We start from the raw sequence: 20,557 nt of genomic DNA on the forward strand, positions 1-20,557 counted from the left end.
TAGTACTCAGTTAAAAACATTTTATTTAGGCCTATCTATGGTCTTCAAAAAGTTGATGACTCTACATGTTTCGATGTTACAACGTCATTCTCAGGAGTAACGTCGAAACATGTAGAGTCGTCATCTTTTTGAAGATCATAGATAGGCCTAAATAAAATGTTTTTAACTGAGTACTAGTTTAACTTTGAATATTATTTATGATTTTTTATAATGGTAATGTTTCCCACATTTATAACAATTCGTTGTTTCTTTCTGACCCTCTTTGGAAGAAATTTGTATTTGCTACAATCTTTTGTCTGCAGTTCTTGCAGATATATCCTTTCAAGTTACACCTGAAATACCTATTGTCTTGTAGTTTATTTCCTCCATTCTATATACGTAATTTACTACCTGACCCTCTCTTCTTCTATTCTATCGTCATAGGGAGTTTATGTTTCAATATTGTTTGATCTGATGATCCCATAACTTCTAGATGATGTCTTGAGTTGTTTATCTTGGGCTTTAGTCAATTAAAGGTTTATCATCAACTGGAGAGCTTCCTTTAAAGACGTACACCTACTTTGCTTCTACCACTGAAGAAGACACTAATTTGTATCAAAACGTACGACATTTTTTATCACTCTTTTTTAATGAAATTGTTTTATTTTAACTGTTTTGTTTAGGCTTAATTTTGTCTGGTGTGTCAAGAAAGATGATGTTAATAGTTTGCTTCAAATTTGGTCACATATCCTCATCTGCTACAGCATCTATAAATTGGTTACATACCAATGAACCAATCAGTTTATGTTGAAAATTTGGGTAAGATAATTGGACAAGTTTCCCAAGTCTTCTACAAGTTGGACTAATGTCTCTTCTTTCTTCCTTACTCTGTTACTGAACTTTGCTTTCGATATTTCCTTCTGAGGTGTCACTTTGGACCTGTTGAATAAAAGGCAGCTACCAATACTTGATGATTGTTATGGGTCTCAGCTGGAAGATTACCTAATGCCATTAAAACCACTCCTTTTAAATGGGCTACAAAATGAATAGCTTGTTCTTCACTGTTCCACCCATTCACTCTGGATACTATTTTGAACTGAGCTCTTGATATAACCTCCCTTCTCACTCGGGTACTCTTCTATCATAGTATGTTTGTTTCTCGATTGGGTGAGGTTGTTGAACTGGCCAGCAACATTCATTCAACCAACTCAATCACTAATGAACAGACTCACTAAGTGATACTAAACTGGTCAATTAAATATAATTTAGTTATTCTAGCATTTTTATTTACTACACAAAGCGTTGAGATTCTACAGAGTCCTAAACTTCGAAAAAATGTCTAGACTTCATAGAATTAGTACATCATGTAAACTTGTAAATCTCTCCCTCTGGTGAACAAAGCATTAAAATAGTAAAAACAATGCTTACAACAATAAAACTATTTACTCACCAATTAGAGAGAAACGTACCTTTATTTGAGTTGGTTTGGTGTATTTTACCCCAACAAGGAATGATGCACTTCTACTTTTACCAATCGATGACATTATAACTCATTTTTTTGTAAAAATAATTATAGAAATACAAAGGTGATATACATACACAAGCAATGACTGTTAGACATTGTACGTTGATTGCGATACTGTTCTCCTCCCTGCCATTGAAAAAAAGTATTATTGCCAAACAATTTGAATTTAGATTAATCTTTAAAGAGCACTCTGCTGAAGTTATGGCCATCCTAATGTTTAAAATTAAATGTCAATTTCAATCTTTTTGATTGGTTATCTCTTTTAGTATTTGGCTTTGGAACAATTATATACAGTCACTGTGGTCACTTGGTACCAATGTGTATCTTACTGTTCGGCCCGGCATGGCCAGGTAGTTAGGGCGCTTGACTCGCAATATGAGGGTCGCGGGTTGGAACTCCGAGCCCACCGAACATGCTCGCCCTTTCAACCATGAGGGCGTTATTATGTGATGGTAAATCCCACTATTCGTTGGTAAAAGAGTAGCCCAAGAGTTGGCGGTAGGTGGTGATGACTAGCTGCCTTCCCTCTATCCTTTCACTGCTAAATTAGGGACGGCTAGCGCAGATAGCCTCATGTAACTTTGCGCGAAATTCAAAATAAACCAAATTTTACCGTTCTAAAAACACATATTCGCTCACTAAAACAATCACAGAAACGGAAGTAAAACTAGTTATAAAAGCTACCAAAAACAAAGCACCAGTAGAAGACCGCATACAGGCTATCCTCCTCAAAAAATGCACTCAGAGACTGTATGGACACCTAACAGCACTTTTTAATTTATCACTAAGTTCTGGATACATCTCGGTTTCTTGGAAGCAAGCGATCATACTACTGTTCTATAAAGAAGGAAAGCTAGCAAATAAACCAAGCAACTACCGCCCGATCAGCCTGACCGTGTAGGAAAAATTCTAGAACGAATAATAAGCAATAGACTCTCAAATTATCTAGAAGCAACCTCAAAATTACCAGAAATCCAAACTGGATTTAGAAAATTCAGACAGAAAACAGATCACTTGGTTAAATTAACAGAAACAATTATAGATAGCTTCAATAAAAATTAATGCCTGTTTGTTTGTTTGGAATTACGCACAAAGCTACACAATGGGTATCGAAACCCGGTTTCTAGCGTTGTAAGTCCGCAGACATACCGCTGTGCCACTGGGGGGGGGGGCAAAAAAAGTAATGCACTATCGCCTGCTTTCTCGACGTCGAGAAAGCTTTCGACACTATATGGCACAATGGTCTCAGGTTCTGCATGACGAAAATGGAACTACCGCGGGTGATTATTCTCTGGCTATTTAACTTTTTGGAAAATAAAAATTGCAAAATAAATGTCAGGGGAACTTACTCTGAGTCATTCACCCCAGAGGCAGGCGTCCCCGAAGGAGGGGTAGTTAGCCCTATTCTATTCATCATGTATGTGAGCAATATGCCTTTAAAAGACCCTAATCATGGGCTTGCGTCACAATTCGCGGACGATGTTGCGATTTAGAAAAGTGCCCCCACCCCATCCATAGCAGCAACAAATATACAACAATTATTAAATAACATAGAAGAATCTTGCCAAAAATATCGTACAAAAATAAACGTTCCTAAAAACCAATTACTTACTTTCACAAGACTAATAAAATATAAAAAAGACCCACTTAAATTAGACACGAATGGAACACTTCTCCAGATCACAACCTCTGCAAAATTTTTAGAATTGACTTTCGACCCAAAACTAACGTGGGTAAAACATGAAAATAATATATTAACAAAAATCTTGAAACGTACAAATTATGCAAGAAGTCTAACAGACAAAAATCAGGGAACATCACCTGACAATATTATAAAAAATATGCAAAACACATATATACGTCCAATCATAGAATATGCATGACCCGCATGGATAAACATAGCTCCCAAACACATAAATAAACTACAATTTATACAAAACTTACTTATTACCATAGCATATAAAGTCCCCCGAACACTTCATCAAAATTTATGCAAACCTACAAACTATAGCCGATAGACTCTTGCATAATTCTCTAAATGACTTTGAGAGAAACTGGCAAAAGAATGACCTACTCTGTGAACTTGATCGCTGCTATATACATAATGGAAGTAGACCTAAGTACCTCTCACCTGTAAACCTATATTTTAGAAATGGGGATTTACTAAGGCCACCTACTACTAGACCTTAAACCCTACACTAGTTTAGACTAAAATAAAAACATTTTAAAAAGGGTATTTTATGTAAAATGTTGTTATATTACTTTCAAACGAGTGAAAATGTGTTGTTCGCATATATGGAACTGTTCGCTAAGTGTAAATGAAGATACCTACATGGACATTGCCCTGAAATGGGTCGGAGCAAATATACTCCGACCCTCGATCAACATTCATCTGTTCCAAAACCATAGTTCTGAAAGGAGGAAAAGGTATTTTGTACCTGACCCTCCCTGGTCTATTTAAAGACCAAAATGCCGGTCACGAAACTGAAACTGTTCTGGTGACAACACTCACTTGTACTTACCACTAGGTCATGGGTAAGAACCATTCTGGATTATTATGCATTACGTAAAGACCATACCAATACTTTCTGAACATCAGTTTCAAAAAGTTTGGGCTTTTTATTTCGACCATTTCTATTATCAACAGTACTAGTATCTCATACATCTTCAGAATTACCATATATCTCCTACTGAAACGTGAAATTTTACTTCAATCTGTCACACACGAAATGCTCGGAAACTAGTCAGTTCCCCTTCACCCCACTCCTGGCAAAAGGGTACTATTATGTGATATATATGTATATAGTTTGAAAGTAATTCATACATGAATTACTTTCAAACTATATAGAGAAGGTTCTCAACAATGTCTGACAGTGCACCGTAGAAAAGCTATGATAGGCTACGTCTGATGTTGGTGGTAAAGAGGATAATGTATATTGTTGTGACGGAAATCAGTAGCTCCTATGCTAAAGAATTAGATGTGGGGAAAATAGAACTGCCTAAAGAAAAAACCTACTTTCACATTCCAGGCGTCAAAAAATCTACCCAACTAGTGCTCAAGCTGGAACCTGAAATTGAAAGCTAAAAGAATAGAAAGTTATTAAACAGTCGAGAGAAAAATTGATAAAATAGCACAAAATACAAGTCTGACCTATAATTCTTAACTTATCAGGGGTTTAAATACTATCTGTTATGTATTAAGTTGAAAGTTAAGATCTATTTTTGCAATGGGGGGGGGGTAGCTGCTATGGTAGAAAATTGTGCTAAAAGAGAATTTGGAAGTTAATTTTAGAAACATGTTTAAGCCATTGGGATAGTCGAAACTTTATCAACATAGGATGTAGGAATAAAACAGAAAGATGGAATACTATACGTAATGTGCAGAGATTAAGTGCTCTTAATTCATGGAACGTATTGCATACGTGAATTCCATTAGTGGTCTAATGAGAACTTTATAGATTAAGTAAGAAAGTGGGAGTTTTACAGCCAGGAACGCGACTTCCTACATCTTGGAGTTCGTTATTTCTTGAGCATATGTTTTGTAAATTTCACTGAAGTATGAATTCCAGCTGAACTGATTATTGAATCTAACATTTTGTTTATAAAGACGATGAGTATATCGTACATATTCGGCTTTATTTAACCTAAGAAATTTCTTGCTTTAACTTTTATTTAGAATAATCACGTGAGTTGCTCTAAAATTGAAAACAACAGCTAGTTGTTTTACTATATTGGGATTTGGTTCAGAGAACTTCGTGGAGTAGTCTGTTAGGGCTAAATAAAAGTTCAGAGTCACAGATTTCTCCAACATCGACTGAGTTTATTGCAAAAACAAAGAGACAGTACACGAATGTACAAATTATAATATTAATTTAAAATCAAAACAGACACAATACAAAACACAAAGGTAAGTGCATTATGATGAGTGCGGAGCTGGTGTGAATTTGTGTTGAAACCTTTAATAAGTTCTCCCACTAATTTGGTGTGCTCCCCCTTGCAAGTTAAACTAAAAAAGCTATAATTTTAAATAAAACACCTAGTGAATATTATAATACCAAAAATCACAGTTCAAACATTATAATCATGCTCATCCCTGGGAAATCGATCATTTAAACTCAAGTATTTAATTAAACCTTTCATTATAAGACCCGCGATGGGATAGCGGTAAATCTTCAGGTTTACAATACTAAAATCAGAGGTTCGATTCCTCTTAGTGGACACGACAGATAGTCCGGTATGGGTTTGCTCAAACAAAACACACCTTCTTTAAAGTTTAAGGTAATACACACTTCCCAAAATTAAAGTCAAAAGCTACAAGTTACTCTTACGGGAGCAAACTTCACTTTATATAAGAACAAGCTGAGGTAGCCGTCCTTTGTCCGGGTTATGAACTTTAAAAAATGCAGTGGTGGATGCTATTATAAATAACACAAAAGTCCAAGGTGATTTTATACGAAGAGGTAGCGACCAACGAGTGGCGCTAGAGGTGCTTTCTATTACCCGCTTTTAACACCCCCTTCCATGTCCTTCCACAGTATTTCATGTGATTAATTAATTGAGTTATTGACCACAGAAGTGACTTACGAAGCGAAGTTAAAATGTCACGAATCAAAGTGGAAAGTGGGTATAATTCAGGAAACGGCTCTTCATAACAACCTAATTGTGGCTATTGGAGTAGAAACTTCAGTTTAGTTTATGTATAACTCCGAGAGCGGCAGCTAATTTTTTCGTTGCATTGCTAGTGCACTCTCTGGGATATATAAGACGTTTGTGTGCTTCTCTCACATTGTGTGTGTGTGTGTGTTGTTTTATAATAAATTTAATATATATATATATTTGTTTTAGTGTAAAGACACGCTCCAGCTATGAATGTAGTTAACGTAACTTACGTTAAAGATAATAAACACTCAATAACAGCAATAGTGAAGTATGGAGAGTGTTGTGAACCCCCATTAACATGCTCCTTGTTCCAAACTATCATCCCATAAAGTTTATTAGTGATTGGCTCAGCGACCTAGGAGTAGTTATATAATGTACAAACAGGCAGATACACAGATGTTTGTGCTTTTTTGTATATGACAAAAACACAATGACTACAATAATGTCAAGTTTCCACAGGAATCCATCTGCACACTGCGATCTCAGTACATGGAAATGACAGCCTCTAATCATTATCCGATTCGTCAACAAAAAATACAACCATCTGTTTCAAAATGTAATGAGCTATCCTGCCTGTAAGAAAACGCGAGCTAATTATCAATTAGCGAATTTACGTCTCGTGTGCACCAGGGAAGGGGAAAAATTGAGTTGCTTAATTGAGCGACTCTTTGAATGCAAACTGAACTAAAAGAAAATAGAATAATTTTGAAAAAAATACTTATTAACAAAGATGAGAGAGATAACGGTACTATACCAAAAAAGTCTAAACTCTGTTGGCTGAAATTGGAGGTCGCATGATATGCTCCTTACTGCTATATTATCAGCATACCGATATGCATGAGTTAGCAGTAGGAGGGGAGGGGAAGCGAGGTTGGTACATCATTAAAGTATATTATGTAAAGTTTTGTTTGTAATTAAGCACAAAGCTACACAATGAGCTATCTGTGCTCTGCCCTCCACGGGTATCGAAACCCGGATTCTAGCGTTGTAAGTTCACAGACATACCGCTGTGCCACTGGGGGGGCTATTATGTAAATGAAATGGCGTAATACTGATACTTGTGAAATTATGGCGTTAAATGAAAAGGTGTTTGATAAAATGTTGTTAATACAGACATTGGCAACGTGGCTTGTGAGAAAACTTGAGACCCATCGTAGATATATATGGGTGTAATGTTACAAGATTTGAGCTTTAATTGAATTCCATTATGCCAGAGAAATATAAGAAAATAGCGACTGCGACGTGATGATAATTAAAATCATGATAAACCATTTCAGTTAACCTGTTTAAATGATCGCGTTTTGAATGTGTAAAAAAAAAATATTGTGTTCTAGATATTATTGCAGCCTTCAGAGATAATATTTTCCAGAAATTTATCTATACAGGTAAGTAAACTGATGGGACGAAAGTGGCTTGAAATTGATGATTTGGGTATTTTCTTTCAAATTACTGTTATAATAACGGGTTTCTACTGGAATGGATGATAACAACACAGGAAAAATAAGTTAAATAAGTGATAAGGGTAGAAGATAAGAAAGTCACACGTGGTTTGATATTGGGGTTGCTGGTTCGGTCTTCACCAGGGGCTGAATTTTTTAAGTGCTTGATGTGTATTTTGATTTCTAAAATAATAATGGGACTGTTTAAATTGTCGTCAGGGAGCTTAGAGATTTGGTAGGAGATTGTTGCGGGAAATTGTGTGGTGTAGTCTGAGTGATTGGTGGTTTTATGATTATTAACTAGTTTATAATTACTACTGTCAAATGTATCTAGGTGTGGAAAGGTGAAGGTACCTTTAAAATATCCAGCAAAAATATTAGCTTTTTCGCTGTCGGTATTAGAAACAGTTATTATTTGAGATGTGACCATTTTTTGTTATTATCTCTACAGATAGATTTAAATTTACGCCAGGACAGTGAGGGTCCGGTCTTGAAGTGCAGAAAGTTCCCAATTTACGGAATTGTGTTCTTTGATGGGCTTCTGAATTTGATTTTTGAGTGTTTTGTGTGTGTTTTATAACAAAGCCACATCGGGCTATCTGCTGTGTCCACCGAAGGAAATTGAAACCCTGATCGTAGTGTTCAAATTCGAAATCTTACCGCTGTCCCACCGGGGGACTTTTTAGTGTTGCTATTAGTGTTCTAACTGAGAGGTCGCATATGCATATAAAATAGATAAAGTACGTGGAGTCTTTTCATGGAGTAGAGTGGTAATTCCAATATTAGTTTCTAGATATTTATATTGTGTCTAATGGTTTTAGAATGCATTGCGGTTTTTATTATTTTAAACATTGCATATGATATTTCCATGGATTAATCGTCTAAATCCCGAGATGATTACACGGAAAATTGTATACTAAGTGAATGGTTACAGAATATATTCTGAAGTAATTTCCACCCTACATTATAAAATCAGGTATTCTGCAGACCGGAACAAATAACTATCAAAGATACTGTTTAAAGACTGCTGGGGAAAAAAGGGGGTTATAGTCACTCCCGATACTCTTAAAACACACTGAGTTTAAATTGAGTAGTGTGAGAGCAGGATTTACTATTGTTAGGCCAAAGATACTTTGTGAACCATTAAAGTGAAAATGGATGGGAAGAATCATTAAGAATTAAGCGTTTATTAGTATTTATAAGGGGGAGGAGTGCAATGCCTTTTTTATTTGCTGTTAACATCTTCCTTTTGTTTTTTTGATTGAGATCAGTTATAATATTTGCCTGAAAACTGGAGTATCAGACTGATTGAATGAAAGCAGTATAAGGTATAGCTTTAGAGGAAATATATAGCACCAAAGGGGTAATAACTACTACTAACAGCTCTATTTTCCATATTCACCTACCCGTGGAAAAAATAAATCATAAAAACCAAAATTACGAAAAATCCTAAAACATCTATCAAATTTTAGATTCTAATCTTCCAATATATTATAACTACCAATATCTATACACATTAGATAAGTTCGCCAAATCACACAATACAATAAATGAATACCAAACTGAAATGTAAAACCTCCTACCTCCTAAAATTAAATCACACACAAAACATTTAAAACTTTCTATCTCTTACAATAATTTAAAATAAATATTTTACTACACTAGCTTTTGGTCGTTCAGCAGCCACTTACATTTGTAATGGCCATTGTCTCTTCAGTTCGTAATAAATAATCATTTTCTGCAGTTCCAATAATTTGAAACTGCTCAATAATTACAGGATTGTTATTATAAACTAGCACATTGTTTCAAAATGTTTGATGCTTCCACATGGCTCCGTAAACTACAGTTCTTTACTCTATCTGTCAGTCCTTTTTCACTCTAGTCCCCTGGTGCGACAACGGTAAGTTTACGAACTTACAATGCTAAAATCCCGGGTGCGATTCCCCGCTTTGGACACAGCAGATAGCCCGATGTGGTTCTGCTCTAAAACAAACAGATATGTACTCAAGAAAAATCGTAACATTTATACATGTTCATGACGCTCGAGCAGTCTGGTTTGCCTATTTTGTCGTTAAATACAAAATAGTTTCTTATTTTGATGATGGGTTTAAGGATGTTTTCAAGACCTATTTGCGTTTTATTTTCTCCTAATTCTGATTGATATATTTTTTATAGTGAACGAGGGACGTACCATTTGCCAACCCTACTCTTCCACTTTAAATTATAACTCAAAATTGAAAACATGGGGAATGAGGAGTAATCTGTCAAATTTTATCCTGGAAGTAAATGCCAAAAAACTGTATAATGGTATATCACATCTACATGGTATGGTTATAATCCAAAGGGTGTTTTAAACCATATGTGTGAATTGCATCTGGTTGGGTCGTTTTTAAATTGAAGGTTTATTAATTAAGTAATATTTGTTGTTACATTATTATTCTTTAAATTCATATCCAGTTTGCCCCTGGTGAGACAGCGGTAAGTTTACGGACTTACAATGCTAAAATCCATGGTTGAATTCCCCTTGGTAGACACAGCAGATAGCCCAATGTGTTAACTAAATGTGAGCTAAGTTTAAAGTTTTTAATAAGTGTAAAGTACATGAATTAATACCAAAATTTTTAAACTTTAAGGCTGCCACCTATAGATTAAATCAATTGAAGCAATATAAAGAAACCCAAAAAAAGGTTTTGGCAGCTGAAATTAAACATAAAGGGAGAAAGGTTACACAATTAGAAAACTTCTAGATGGGAAAAAGTTACAAATAAAGAACGGGGTTATAGGTGTAGATCTTTTTTTTTTGACGAATGAAATTATAAGAAATAACAAAGATGAACTGTTGAAAATAAGGCTGACACAGAATAAGACATTTTTAAATTTAAAGAAAAAAAACAAATAAGTAGACAATTTTCGGGAAATCCTGATGATGTCATCATAAATCTATCAAACTATACTTTAAATGATGTAGAAAAGAAAGTATTCTCTCAGGGATTAAGATTTGCTCTTATCCTTAAAAACTGGAGTGTCGTGATTATCTACTTGGATTTGAGCTTTTTTTTTAGAGGACCCAATGGATTGTGCGATTAATCCAACAGCACAGATAAATTTTGATAACGTATATACACATATTTCTAGAATAGGTGTGAATGGTTTACGTGTTTATAATTCCACCCCCAAACCATGTAGTATTAATTTGCCAGAAATACAGGCATTAAGTAAATTAAGTAAAAACAAGGATATTGTAACCACTAAGCCTTATTAAGGGAATAAGGTTGTCATCTTAAACAAAGTAGATTACTGTAATAAGGTTCTTGAAATTAGAAATGATATTACTAAGTTTTGCATTTTATAAAACAAACCAAATAAATCTAGAGAAAATAAGCTGAGTAGATATTCATTGAACTTAAAAAAAAGAGAAAGTTCTATATAAATAATTATATGAGAAAATATGACCAACTGATTCACATGCTGGCATTTTGTATGGATTACCAAAAATATATAAAAATTGTCCTATGGGATCTATCATAATTAATATCAGATGTTATAACCGTAAATTAGCAATACTTTTTAACAAATGTAAAGGAATTTGTATGTAATGAATATACTTTGAAAGACAGTTTTGAGTTTGTTGACAACATCAAATAATTAAATTTTGATCATGACATAGCAATAGCTAGCTTTTATGTGAAATCACTATTTACTAATATACCATTGGATGAGAGCACTGAACTATGTGTAAACGTGATTTTATAATAATGAAGGTAGTTTCAAAATAAGTATTTACTAAACTATGTAAAATAACAACTAAAGAATCGCTTTTTTTTGTTTAATGGAAAGATATGTGATCAAATAGAGAGAGTCAGTATGGGGTCTAGTTTGGCCCCTATATTAGCAAATGTATTTATGTGTTATCATGAAAAGATTTGGTTAAAAGAATGTCCCAAAGAATTTAAATCATTGTTTTATAAAAGTGGCAATAAAATTATATTGAGAACAATCACGACAACATTCTAAGCTTCTTTGTTTCAGTGCAAAGGTACGATTTCTTATAGGCTACCAGCACTCTGTCTACTATGGGGAATCGAACCCCAGATGTTTGCGTTGTAACTCCGTGAACTTGCTGCTGGCCCACTGGAGACACGTTATAAATATGTAGAGATAAAGCACATTTCATCTCGTTATTTTGCTCTTATTTGTTTTACTAGAAATTAACATTTATTTTAAGATATCCTTCAGTAAAGCTCAGAAAACAAACAAGTTGCCTGATTATAATCAAGTTACATAACTAAAAAAATATGACCGTAGAATATGATAGAACAGCAATCAAGTAAAATAAGCTATCTATGAGGGAATGAATTCAATGAATGTTTAACTGAGACAGCACCATTACGCAAATAGATTGTTTAGTGTCGGAAATGGTTATGTAGGCTATGTCCTGTATTCAACTTTAAAAATAACTCATACTGATAGATTTCCAGTTGTAATTGACATCTCTGGGGTCTGTCTTAATCAATTCGTCGATATCTCGTACTCTTACTTGTCAAGTTTGCTACTGGCTTACTCTTTCCACTTTTAATTCACAAATAATGTTTGGACAGGTTTGATTGAAATGTTTACTGCTTTTTTTGTTTTTAAGATGGAGACTGAAATATATTATATACTCTACTATGTATTTATCTTTCCTTTTGAAGTTTTTACCATTTATTTACTATTTATGTATTATACTAGGGCTGTATCGGCTGGTTATTTGTGTTACTACCAAGGTTATCTTAATATGTCCAACTCCCCTCTACCCATAATGACTAACTCACTCTGTTTTTAATTAATATGTTAACTTTATTTTTTCAGAAGTATATTTTAACTTGCAGGTACTTCAAGCCCGAGACCTCCCAGTAAAGGACTTCACTGGATCCTCCGACCCATACGTAAAGATTTATCTTCTCCCTGATCGCAAAAAGAAATTCCAAACTCGGGTTCGTGTGTTTCACTCATCTTAAATTAATTATCTTTTTTAATCCATTCTTGGGATTGACTCAGCTGGAGTTAACGTATTCTATTCAGCTGAAACTATGTTGTTGTTGTTGTTGTTTTGTTTAGAAAGTGAGTAACTTATTGCAAGTATAAACTAATGCTGACACTGAGCAATATTTCAGTAAATGGGTTTATGATCTTTTGTCCACAAGTATAAAACATGTCAAAAATTAATCACGTTATTTTTAATTAACTGGGAAGAAAACAGTAATAAGAATATCATATTTTATTTTATCAAACAACTGTATCTCTCTGTTTTATAAATACTGTGTCATTCTGCATAGGTCCATCTCAAGAACCTGAACCCGGTCTTCAATGAAACGTTTGTATTTGGAGTCGGTTACAACCAGCTAAAATCTCGTATGTTACAATTTTCCGTATACGATTTTGACAGATTCTCTAAACACGATTTAATTGGGCAAGTACTTGTAAAATCACTTGCAGAAGTGTGTGATGTAACGTACGAAATGGAATACATCATGGATATAATGTGTGCTCCTCAGGTAGGTTTCTTATTTAATTATATCCTATGCTGTGATAAGGTATTTTCATAATTTAAACACTATTTTTAAACCATGGTGATATGGTGTGTATGTGAATGTATTTTTGATATAGGTCATTAAGGTAACCTTTTAGTTTAAAACCTATTACGGCTTCATTACTCTGACGCAGACCTATTTTCATGAGTAGTCTGTTACTGTATAATTACATAGTATGAACACTAATATACGCTTCACTATTGATATGAAGACCTGCTTCTTTATACAGATCATTCTCCCTTAGTTCTTCAGTCTAAACAGCCATTTACGCTTCACTTTTATTGCGGAGACCAGTTTCGTTATAACTACCATCCCATATAATAATACTCAGTTTTTGTCTGTCTATGTATGCGTGTGTACTTTATTTGAATGTATGTAAACAAAAAGCGGATGTAAATACATTTTGTATAACAACATATTAAAAACTTATCAAAGCTTTTAAAAAGGTCTAACTTTATGTAATAGAATAACATTATATATAGTTCATTTATTGATAGTATTCAGTACAGTAAAGTTTACCCTCAATTAAACTAAATCAAAAACGTACACAAGTTACAGTGTTAATTTATCTCTTTATCGAATGAAGGCCATACGTAATAAAGACTTAATTAATGTTAGGCCTAAGACAAGTGGACTTTTAGATTTCGGTGTCTGTGATTAGAATTATTTTGTATTATTCTAGAAATCCTGTATTCAAAAAGTACTGTTGCGATAAAGAACTACCGTAATTTGTTTGCCCCTGAAGAAGAAAGGTCCACCTTTCGAAAGCGCTCGGATTATAGGATTTTTATTCATTTATATCAAGACTTCTTGAACCTGCGTGTTTTTCTAACAAAATAAATGTTATTAGGAGTAATCATTCTTAGCTCTCAATGTATCATTTTCATTAGAAATCTGCTGTAAACATCTATCTTTATGTGTACTTACTTGCTCTTAAAAATCTACCAACTGCTTATTGATCAGCTAACCATTCGCTATCTCCAAGATAACAAGTAACAAGCGTGTACAAGGGAAACTTCTCGTTGTTTGTGAAAATCTGATTTCCCACTAACTTAACTTTATGACCACATTTTCTTGCGTTACTTTACATGCATCAACAATTAATATAGAAATTCTGTTGTTTCTTTACATGCATCAACAATTAATATAGAAATTCTGTTGTTTTTTGTTTCGTTTCAATTTGGCGTTCGAATTCAATTTTTAAGTATTGATCAATACAAATTTATGTCCATAAAGGTGTACAGCAAAGTAGTGAAACGGCAATTCATTTCTTTTGATATGTTTATGTAAATCATTCACGATCATCTGTTCTTAATATTTATCATATGAATCTATAGTTTCATCTATTCAGGTTATTTTCTTTGCTGATCCATCTTATTACTATCTTTATCCTCCTTGAAATCCACCTATCGTTCGGTCCAGTTTATCTGTGTCTCTCGCTTTAAGCATATTTAATCTCTCTTTTTTTTTCAAAATTGGGTGTTATTCCTAGGTCCGGCATGGCCAGGTGGTTAGGGCTCTTGACTCGCAATCTGCGGGTCGCGGGTTCGAATCCCCGTCACACCAAACATGCTCGCCCTTTCAGCCGTGGGGACGTTATAATGTGACGGTTAATCCTACCATTCGTTGGTAAAAGAGTAGTACAAGCGTTGGCGGTGAGAGGTGATGACTAGCTGCTTTCCGTCTAGTCTTACACTGCTAAAATAGGAACGGCTAGCGCAGATAGCCCTCATGTAGCTTTGCGCGAAATTCATGACAAACAAACTGTTATTCCTTGAACACGATTATACTATCGGCGATCTTCATTCAATGTTTAGCTAGAAATGTATTTTCAGATTCTGTTTTTAATAGCTAGATTTCAAATATTATATTTTGATGTAAATCGGAGGGATATTTTTATTAGTCCACTTGCATAAAATATAAAAACAATTCAGGAAATAAACTTTTATTGATTGACCTATTTATCTTGTAAAATAATTTTGTGTTTGGTACAAAGAAGTTGTCAATCATTATTTGTTTCTATTTTAATAACTTAAATCAACATACATTTGTTAGAATTTTACTATCATAAAAATCAGTTTAAAGTTAGCATAATAAAGTGTTAAGTTAGATTTCGTTTAATGAGTAATGATGACAATCAAATTGCTTAGCATTTCTTACAAAAACGTACAATAAAGATCAAGTCAGTTAATATTTCCTACAGAAACTTACAATAAAGATCAAGTTGCCTAGCGTTTTTTACAAAAAAATACAATAAAGATCAAGTAGGATAGCATTTCATACAAAAACTTACAATAAAAATCAAGTTCCTTAGCATTCTTGCAAAAACGTACAATAAAGATCAAGTAGGTTAACATTTCTTATAAAACTTACAATAAAGTACAAGTTGCTTAGTATTATAACAAAAACTTAAAATAAAGATCAAGTGGATTAACATTTCTTACAAAACCTTGCAGTAAAGATAAAACTGTTTTTTATTCTTACAAAAACTTTCAATAAAGATCAAATTGCTTAGCATTTCTTTCAAACGTACAATAAAGTTCAAGTTGCTCAGCATTTCTTACACTAAAGATCAAGCTGCTTAGTATTGTTACAAAAACTTAAAATAAAGATCAAGTGGGTTAACATTTCTTACAAAACCTTGCAGTAAAGATAAAACTGTTTTTTATTCTTACAAAAACTTTCAATAAAGATCAAATTGCTTAGCATTTCTTTCAAACGTACAGTAAAGTTCAAGTTGCTCAGCATTTCTTACACTAAAGATCAAGCTGCTTAGTATTCTTACAAAACTTACAATAAAGATAAAGTAGGTTAGCATTTCTTACAGAAACTTACAATAAAGATTGGTGATACAAATAAGAGTAATTCCAGAAAACACCAAGAATATTTTTGTTACACAACGTTCCGGGAGAACACCCTTCTTCGGAAGTATATGATTAGTTTAGAACTTTTTGAACGTTGCCTTAATAAAAATGGGTAAGCACACTACTATTTTTCCATTTATATAAAAAAAAATATTATATGCATCTGTTGCTAGAAGTCAGTATCTTTAACTGTTAATATATCTTATAATTGTAAGTAGAACGTGAAGCTTAACTCTTTATATAGCATTTTTAAACTAACATTCAACACCCTTAATTCTTCAATGTGTCATTGTTACTATAACTTGCGTGAACGCAATCGGTGATATTTAGGTTCACTAATATTTCGTATAAAAGCAGGCACGGGACTGTTAAGCGAAAAATAAATCAAACGCGGACAACAAAGGAAAACGAACAAATACAAGTTTGTAACACAAAAATATTTATTTGACACACAAACAGTGTTTTACTACCAAAAACAGCTGGTATACTTCTCTTTCGTGAGGTTGAGATGAACAAGTTCAAGATCAGGAGATCTAGCATAAGATAATATACAGAATTTAGTGAAACAAAAGAAAATCAAATATCTCACAAGTCCATAGTTTACATACATCAACCAATGTTCTACCAAGCCAGGTGAATATGTTTCTGTAGTACTCGTTTTAACAAGGTACTTTCCAAGAAGTCCATACGTAAACACATATTCTAGCTTGAGACTTAAAAACAAAGGTAGAACTATGTAGCCTACTCCTGCATAAAATGATTAACACATGTTTCCCAACATGGAACACTCGGTCAACAAGGATTCGATGAACTATAGGTATAAACTGCATGGGAAAAGATTACCAGAATATACTCGAATATATATATTTCCTATACTAAATATGGAAGGGTAAAATTCACAGTTACTTCACTCATTCCACTTATAACACTTGAATGGGCCGAGCGTGGCCCAGCGATTAGCTTATCAGACTGTGGATCTGAGTTTCAGTGGTTAGCGTACAGTTACTGCCCCCTTTCCTAAAATAATAATAATAACCCAAGAGGTGTCGGTGGGTGTTGTTGTCTAGATATTATCTGTCTTCCATCTACTGTATCAGTTTATAATTACAGACTTGTAATCTGTGTATATAGATTTACGGGAATTTTTGAAACAAATATATCATGAAGTATGATTTTTTATTGTTGTCACTAGAAGTCACCACCCTTACATTTAAAAATATTAATATGCTAGAAATCACCATCCTTAACTACTTATTTAGATTGTTGCTAAACGTCAAAATCCTTTATTGCTATTGAACTAATGTTACAATAACACCACTGTAAACGTGACCAAAGTATGACCAAATATACAAAATGTTGACCCCTGTAGCTCATCGGTAAGGTTTCGATACCCATAGTGGGTAGACCACAGATAGCACATTTTATAGCTTTGTGCTTAATAACAACAAACAAGCATAGTATTGTATAATAATGTTTTTCCTTTTATATTGTGAAGTTACTCTTGTTTTTGTCGTATTCAATACAACACGACACTTTATATTCCCTGTTTGCAATAAGTTTCGATACTTGTTTGGTGCAATAATGTTACATCTAAGATAGATTTGCCTTTTATTACAGTAACGTAACAGCATAGACTAGTTTTGATTTGCTGTAATAGTGTTACAATAACATTAACAGTAAAGACTGCTTAAGATGTGATACAACAGTGGTACGTTTAAGACTAGTTTCTGTTACAATAAAGACCAGTTTTGGTTTGCTGCAGTAGCGGTACATTTAATATCAGTTTTCGTTATAATAACATTAGCAATAGAGATCGGTTCGAATTGATACAACAATGATTAATTCAGTGTTCGTTTTCGTTATAATAACATTAACAATAAAGAATCGGTTTCCATTTGGTAAAACAGTGACCAGTTTCCGTGTGTTACGATAACTTTGCGACTCAGCTTGTTTTGCTTTTGTTTGTTACAGTAACACTAACACGTGTTTTTTTTTACAAAAATAATTAAAATTATAGTAAGTACTTACCTAATGAAATATGTACCAAAGCTGATTGAAAGGTAACAGTTCTCCTTTATAAATTAACCAGAAGGAATAATTTACATAGATGGCGTTAGCTAGATATAAACAAAACATTCACACTTAACTTTTTCTGGAAAGCCCTGGTCAAAATTATTTTACATACTATATGTCAGTTATCTCTGTATATATATATATATATATATATATATACATATATAGTATTCCTGTTTTTAAGCGTGTATGTGTGTGTGTGTGTGTGTGCTGTAGTCAAAACTTGTTCTTTTCTACAGCCATATAACACAATCTTCTCTCCCAAAAGAATAAGATAAATACGAAAAAAAAACCACTTGAGAATTTGAAACATATACGTAAAGGCTACATATATCTTTCTTTACCTGCAAGGAACATTTTCTGTTTCTAGTGCTTACACGTGTTAGTCACAGTCACATACACCCCGGTCCTTCACTCGACATTAGGAAAGTTTCTGCATTTCCAATAACGTGTTGGAAATTGTTACGTTTTATTGATTTTTCACTTCTCTTTTAATATATATATATACTGGTTGGAGTACCCGTCCGCTGGACGTAAGTTATTTAAATTCATGATTAATGAAAGGTTATCTTAGGACATGAGAAGCTACTGCCTTTATATATAATTGTAAAAAACGCCTATAGAAATTGCAAAACACAAAATGTGAAACTGAAAATGTGCATGTATCTCCGCATAGACCTAACAAACCTTCATGCCAAATTTAGTGAAGATCCATCAACAGGGAGCGAAGTAGCGGTAAAAAAAAGCAAAAACGTCCATAAAAATCCCAAAACGTAAAATGCAAGACTGAAAATCTGTACTTATCTTCCCATGGACGCAATGAACAACCATACTAAACGTGGTGAAAATCCATCCACTGTAGGTGAGGTAGTGGTAAAAAACGCCCCAAAACCGCAAAACACAAAACTGAAACCTAATGAACCTCCATACCAATTTTGATGAAGCTCCAACTAAACTCTGCGAAGTAGTTACATGGACAACAGACAGTACTATTATATTTATATGTGTGTGTGTGTGTGTGTGTGTAAACAGAACTATGGCTAAAACTTTCACGATAACTGAGTTTTAGTCAAAGCAGTATAAACGGAACGCTTAATTATTGGCATCAGCTTGGCTAAAGGAAGCTTTTTCATAACACAAAATTACATTGAACTTGAAATGGATTCCAATAACAGTTATGCATAAAATGGCACCAACGTTGCTATTGGACTGTTCGTAGGTTCTTTGGGGTAACACATAAGTTCAACGGCCGTATAGTTTATATTATTATGTCTGTGTTGAGCGAGTTAGCCCGTGAAACCTAACTTGAGATTCTTAACCTTATTTTAAACTAAGTGATTAACAGGTGGAAAACAAGGAAGTTTCATTTTCTCAAGCATACTCTATAACGTTCAACAGAAATAATACGATCTCTTATTTTTAAGTTATGTCACATTAATGTCAGCTAGAAGATTAAGCCTAGGTTTGAACGAATAAATCAAGTTGTTTTGTCTTATTTTTCTGATCCGAAGAAGCACTCAGTGAACTATTAAATACAATAAGTTATTCGGTAATTAAAAGAACGTTGGGATAATATACAGATACCTATAAATGTCATGACTAAAATGCATAATACACTATGTTGAATGTGTGTGTATGTGTTTTATATAGGTTGGAAGATGTTAAACTTAGGAAAATAGCAGGGGGGAAATAAAATGAAGTATTTTTGAATTTTGTATTAATGCTACCAGTTTTAGTTTAGCTTTTATGCATATTGTAAAGAAACAGTACTAGCCAGAAGCACTCAACGTGAACTCTTGGGCTTTTCTTATCTGTCTGGCTGAATAGTAGGACTTGACCGTCACCTTTATGGTCTCAAAATGCGGAGCGCGACTTTCTTGTTTTTAGTGGGTAAAGGTTGGTGAACATTGACCCCTAGATCTATAGACAGGGCATACTAACCACTGGGCCACGCTTGGCCTAGATATGTAACAAGTAGGATCTTATGTATTCATGAGAAAGGAATATAAATTATCATTATTATAATTTTTTGCAGTGAATCTTGATCTTAACTGAAAATGAATTTTGCCTTCCCTCTAGTCTATCGGTTCAAAATCAGGGACGACTAGCACAGATCACCCTTGAATAGCGTTGCGCGGATATCCGAAAACAAACGACTTACATATCTTTCATTATTTTGTCTATTTTCTTTTATAAAGAGTTTGATATTATTACACATCTTCCATTAGTGTAAACACATCATTTTGAGTTTTTCACCTGTTATTATTATTATCATTGATGATAATCGAAGATAAAAACTCAAATGAATTAATAATAATGATAATAATTTAATTACCATTGATATATAGTTGACCTTTGTACATATTTGTTTTTATTTTTCAAATACTAGATTGAATGTTGTTACTTTTCTTCGTTGAACGTTTAACACTTAGGGTGGCCCGGCATGGC

At 33.6% G+C, this 20,557-nt stretch overlaps 1 protein-coding gene across 2 annotated transcripts in view; it reads left to right on the forward strand.

Moving 5' to 3' along the window:
* The window catches only part of LOC106474864 (synaptotagmin-10-like), a 64,248-nt gene that overhangs the window by 24,418 nt on the left and 19,273 nt on the right, over positions 1-20,557 (forward strand). For both annotated transcript variants that reach the window (XM_022380103.1, XM_022380106.1), the window contains 2 exons: positions 12,471-12,575; positions 12,918-13,136. In XM_022380103.1, the coding sequence (XP_022235811.1) occupies positions 12,471-12,575; positions 12,918-13,136 (324 nt within the window). The remainder of the gene's footprint in view (positions 1-12,470; positions 12,576-12,917; positions 13,137-20,557) is intronic.

The sequence above is a fragment of the Limulus polyphemus genome, unplaced genomic scaffold (genome assembly GCF_000517525.1).
Source record: "Limulus polyphemus unplaced genomic scaffold, Limulus_polyphemus-2.1.2 Scaffold143, whole genome shotgun sequence".
Taxonomy (NCBI): Eukaryota; Metazoa; Arthropoda; class Merostomata; order Xiphosura; family Limulidae; genus Limulus; species Limulus polyphemus.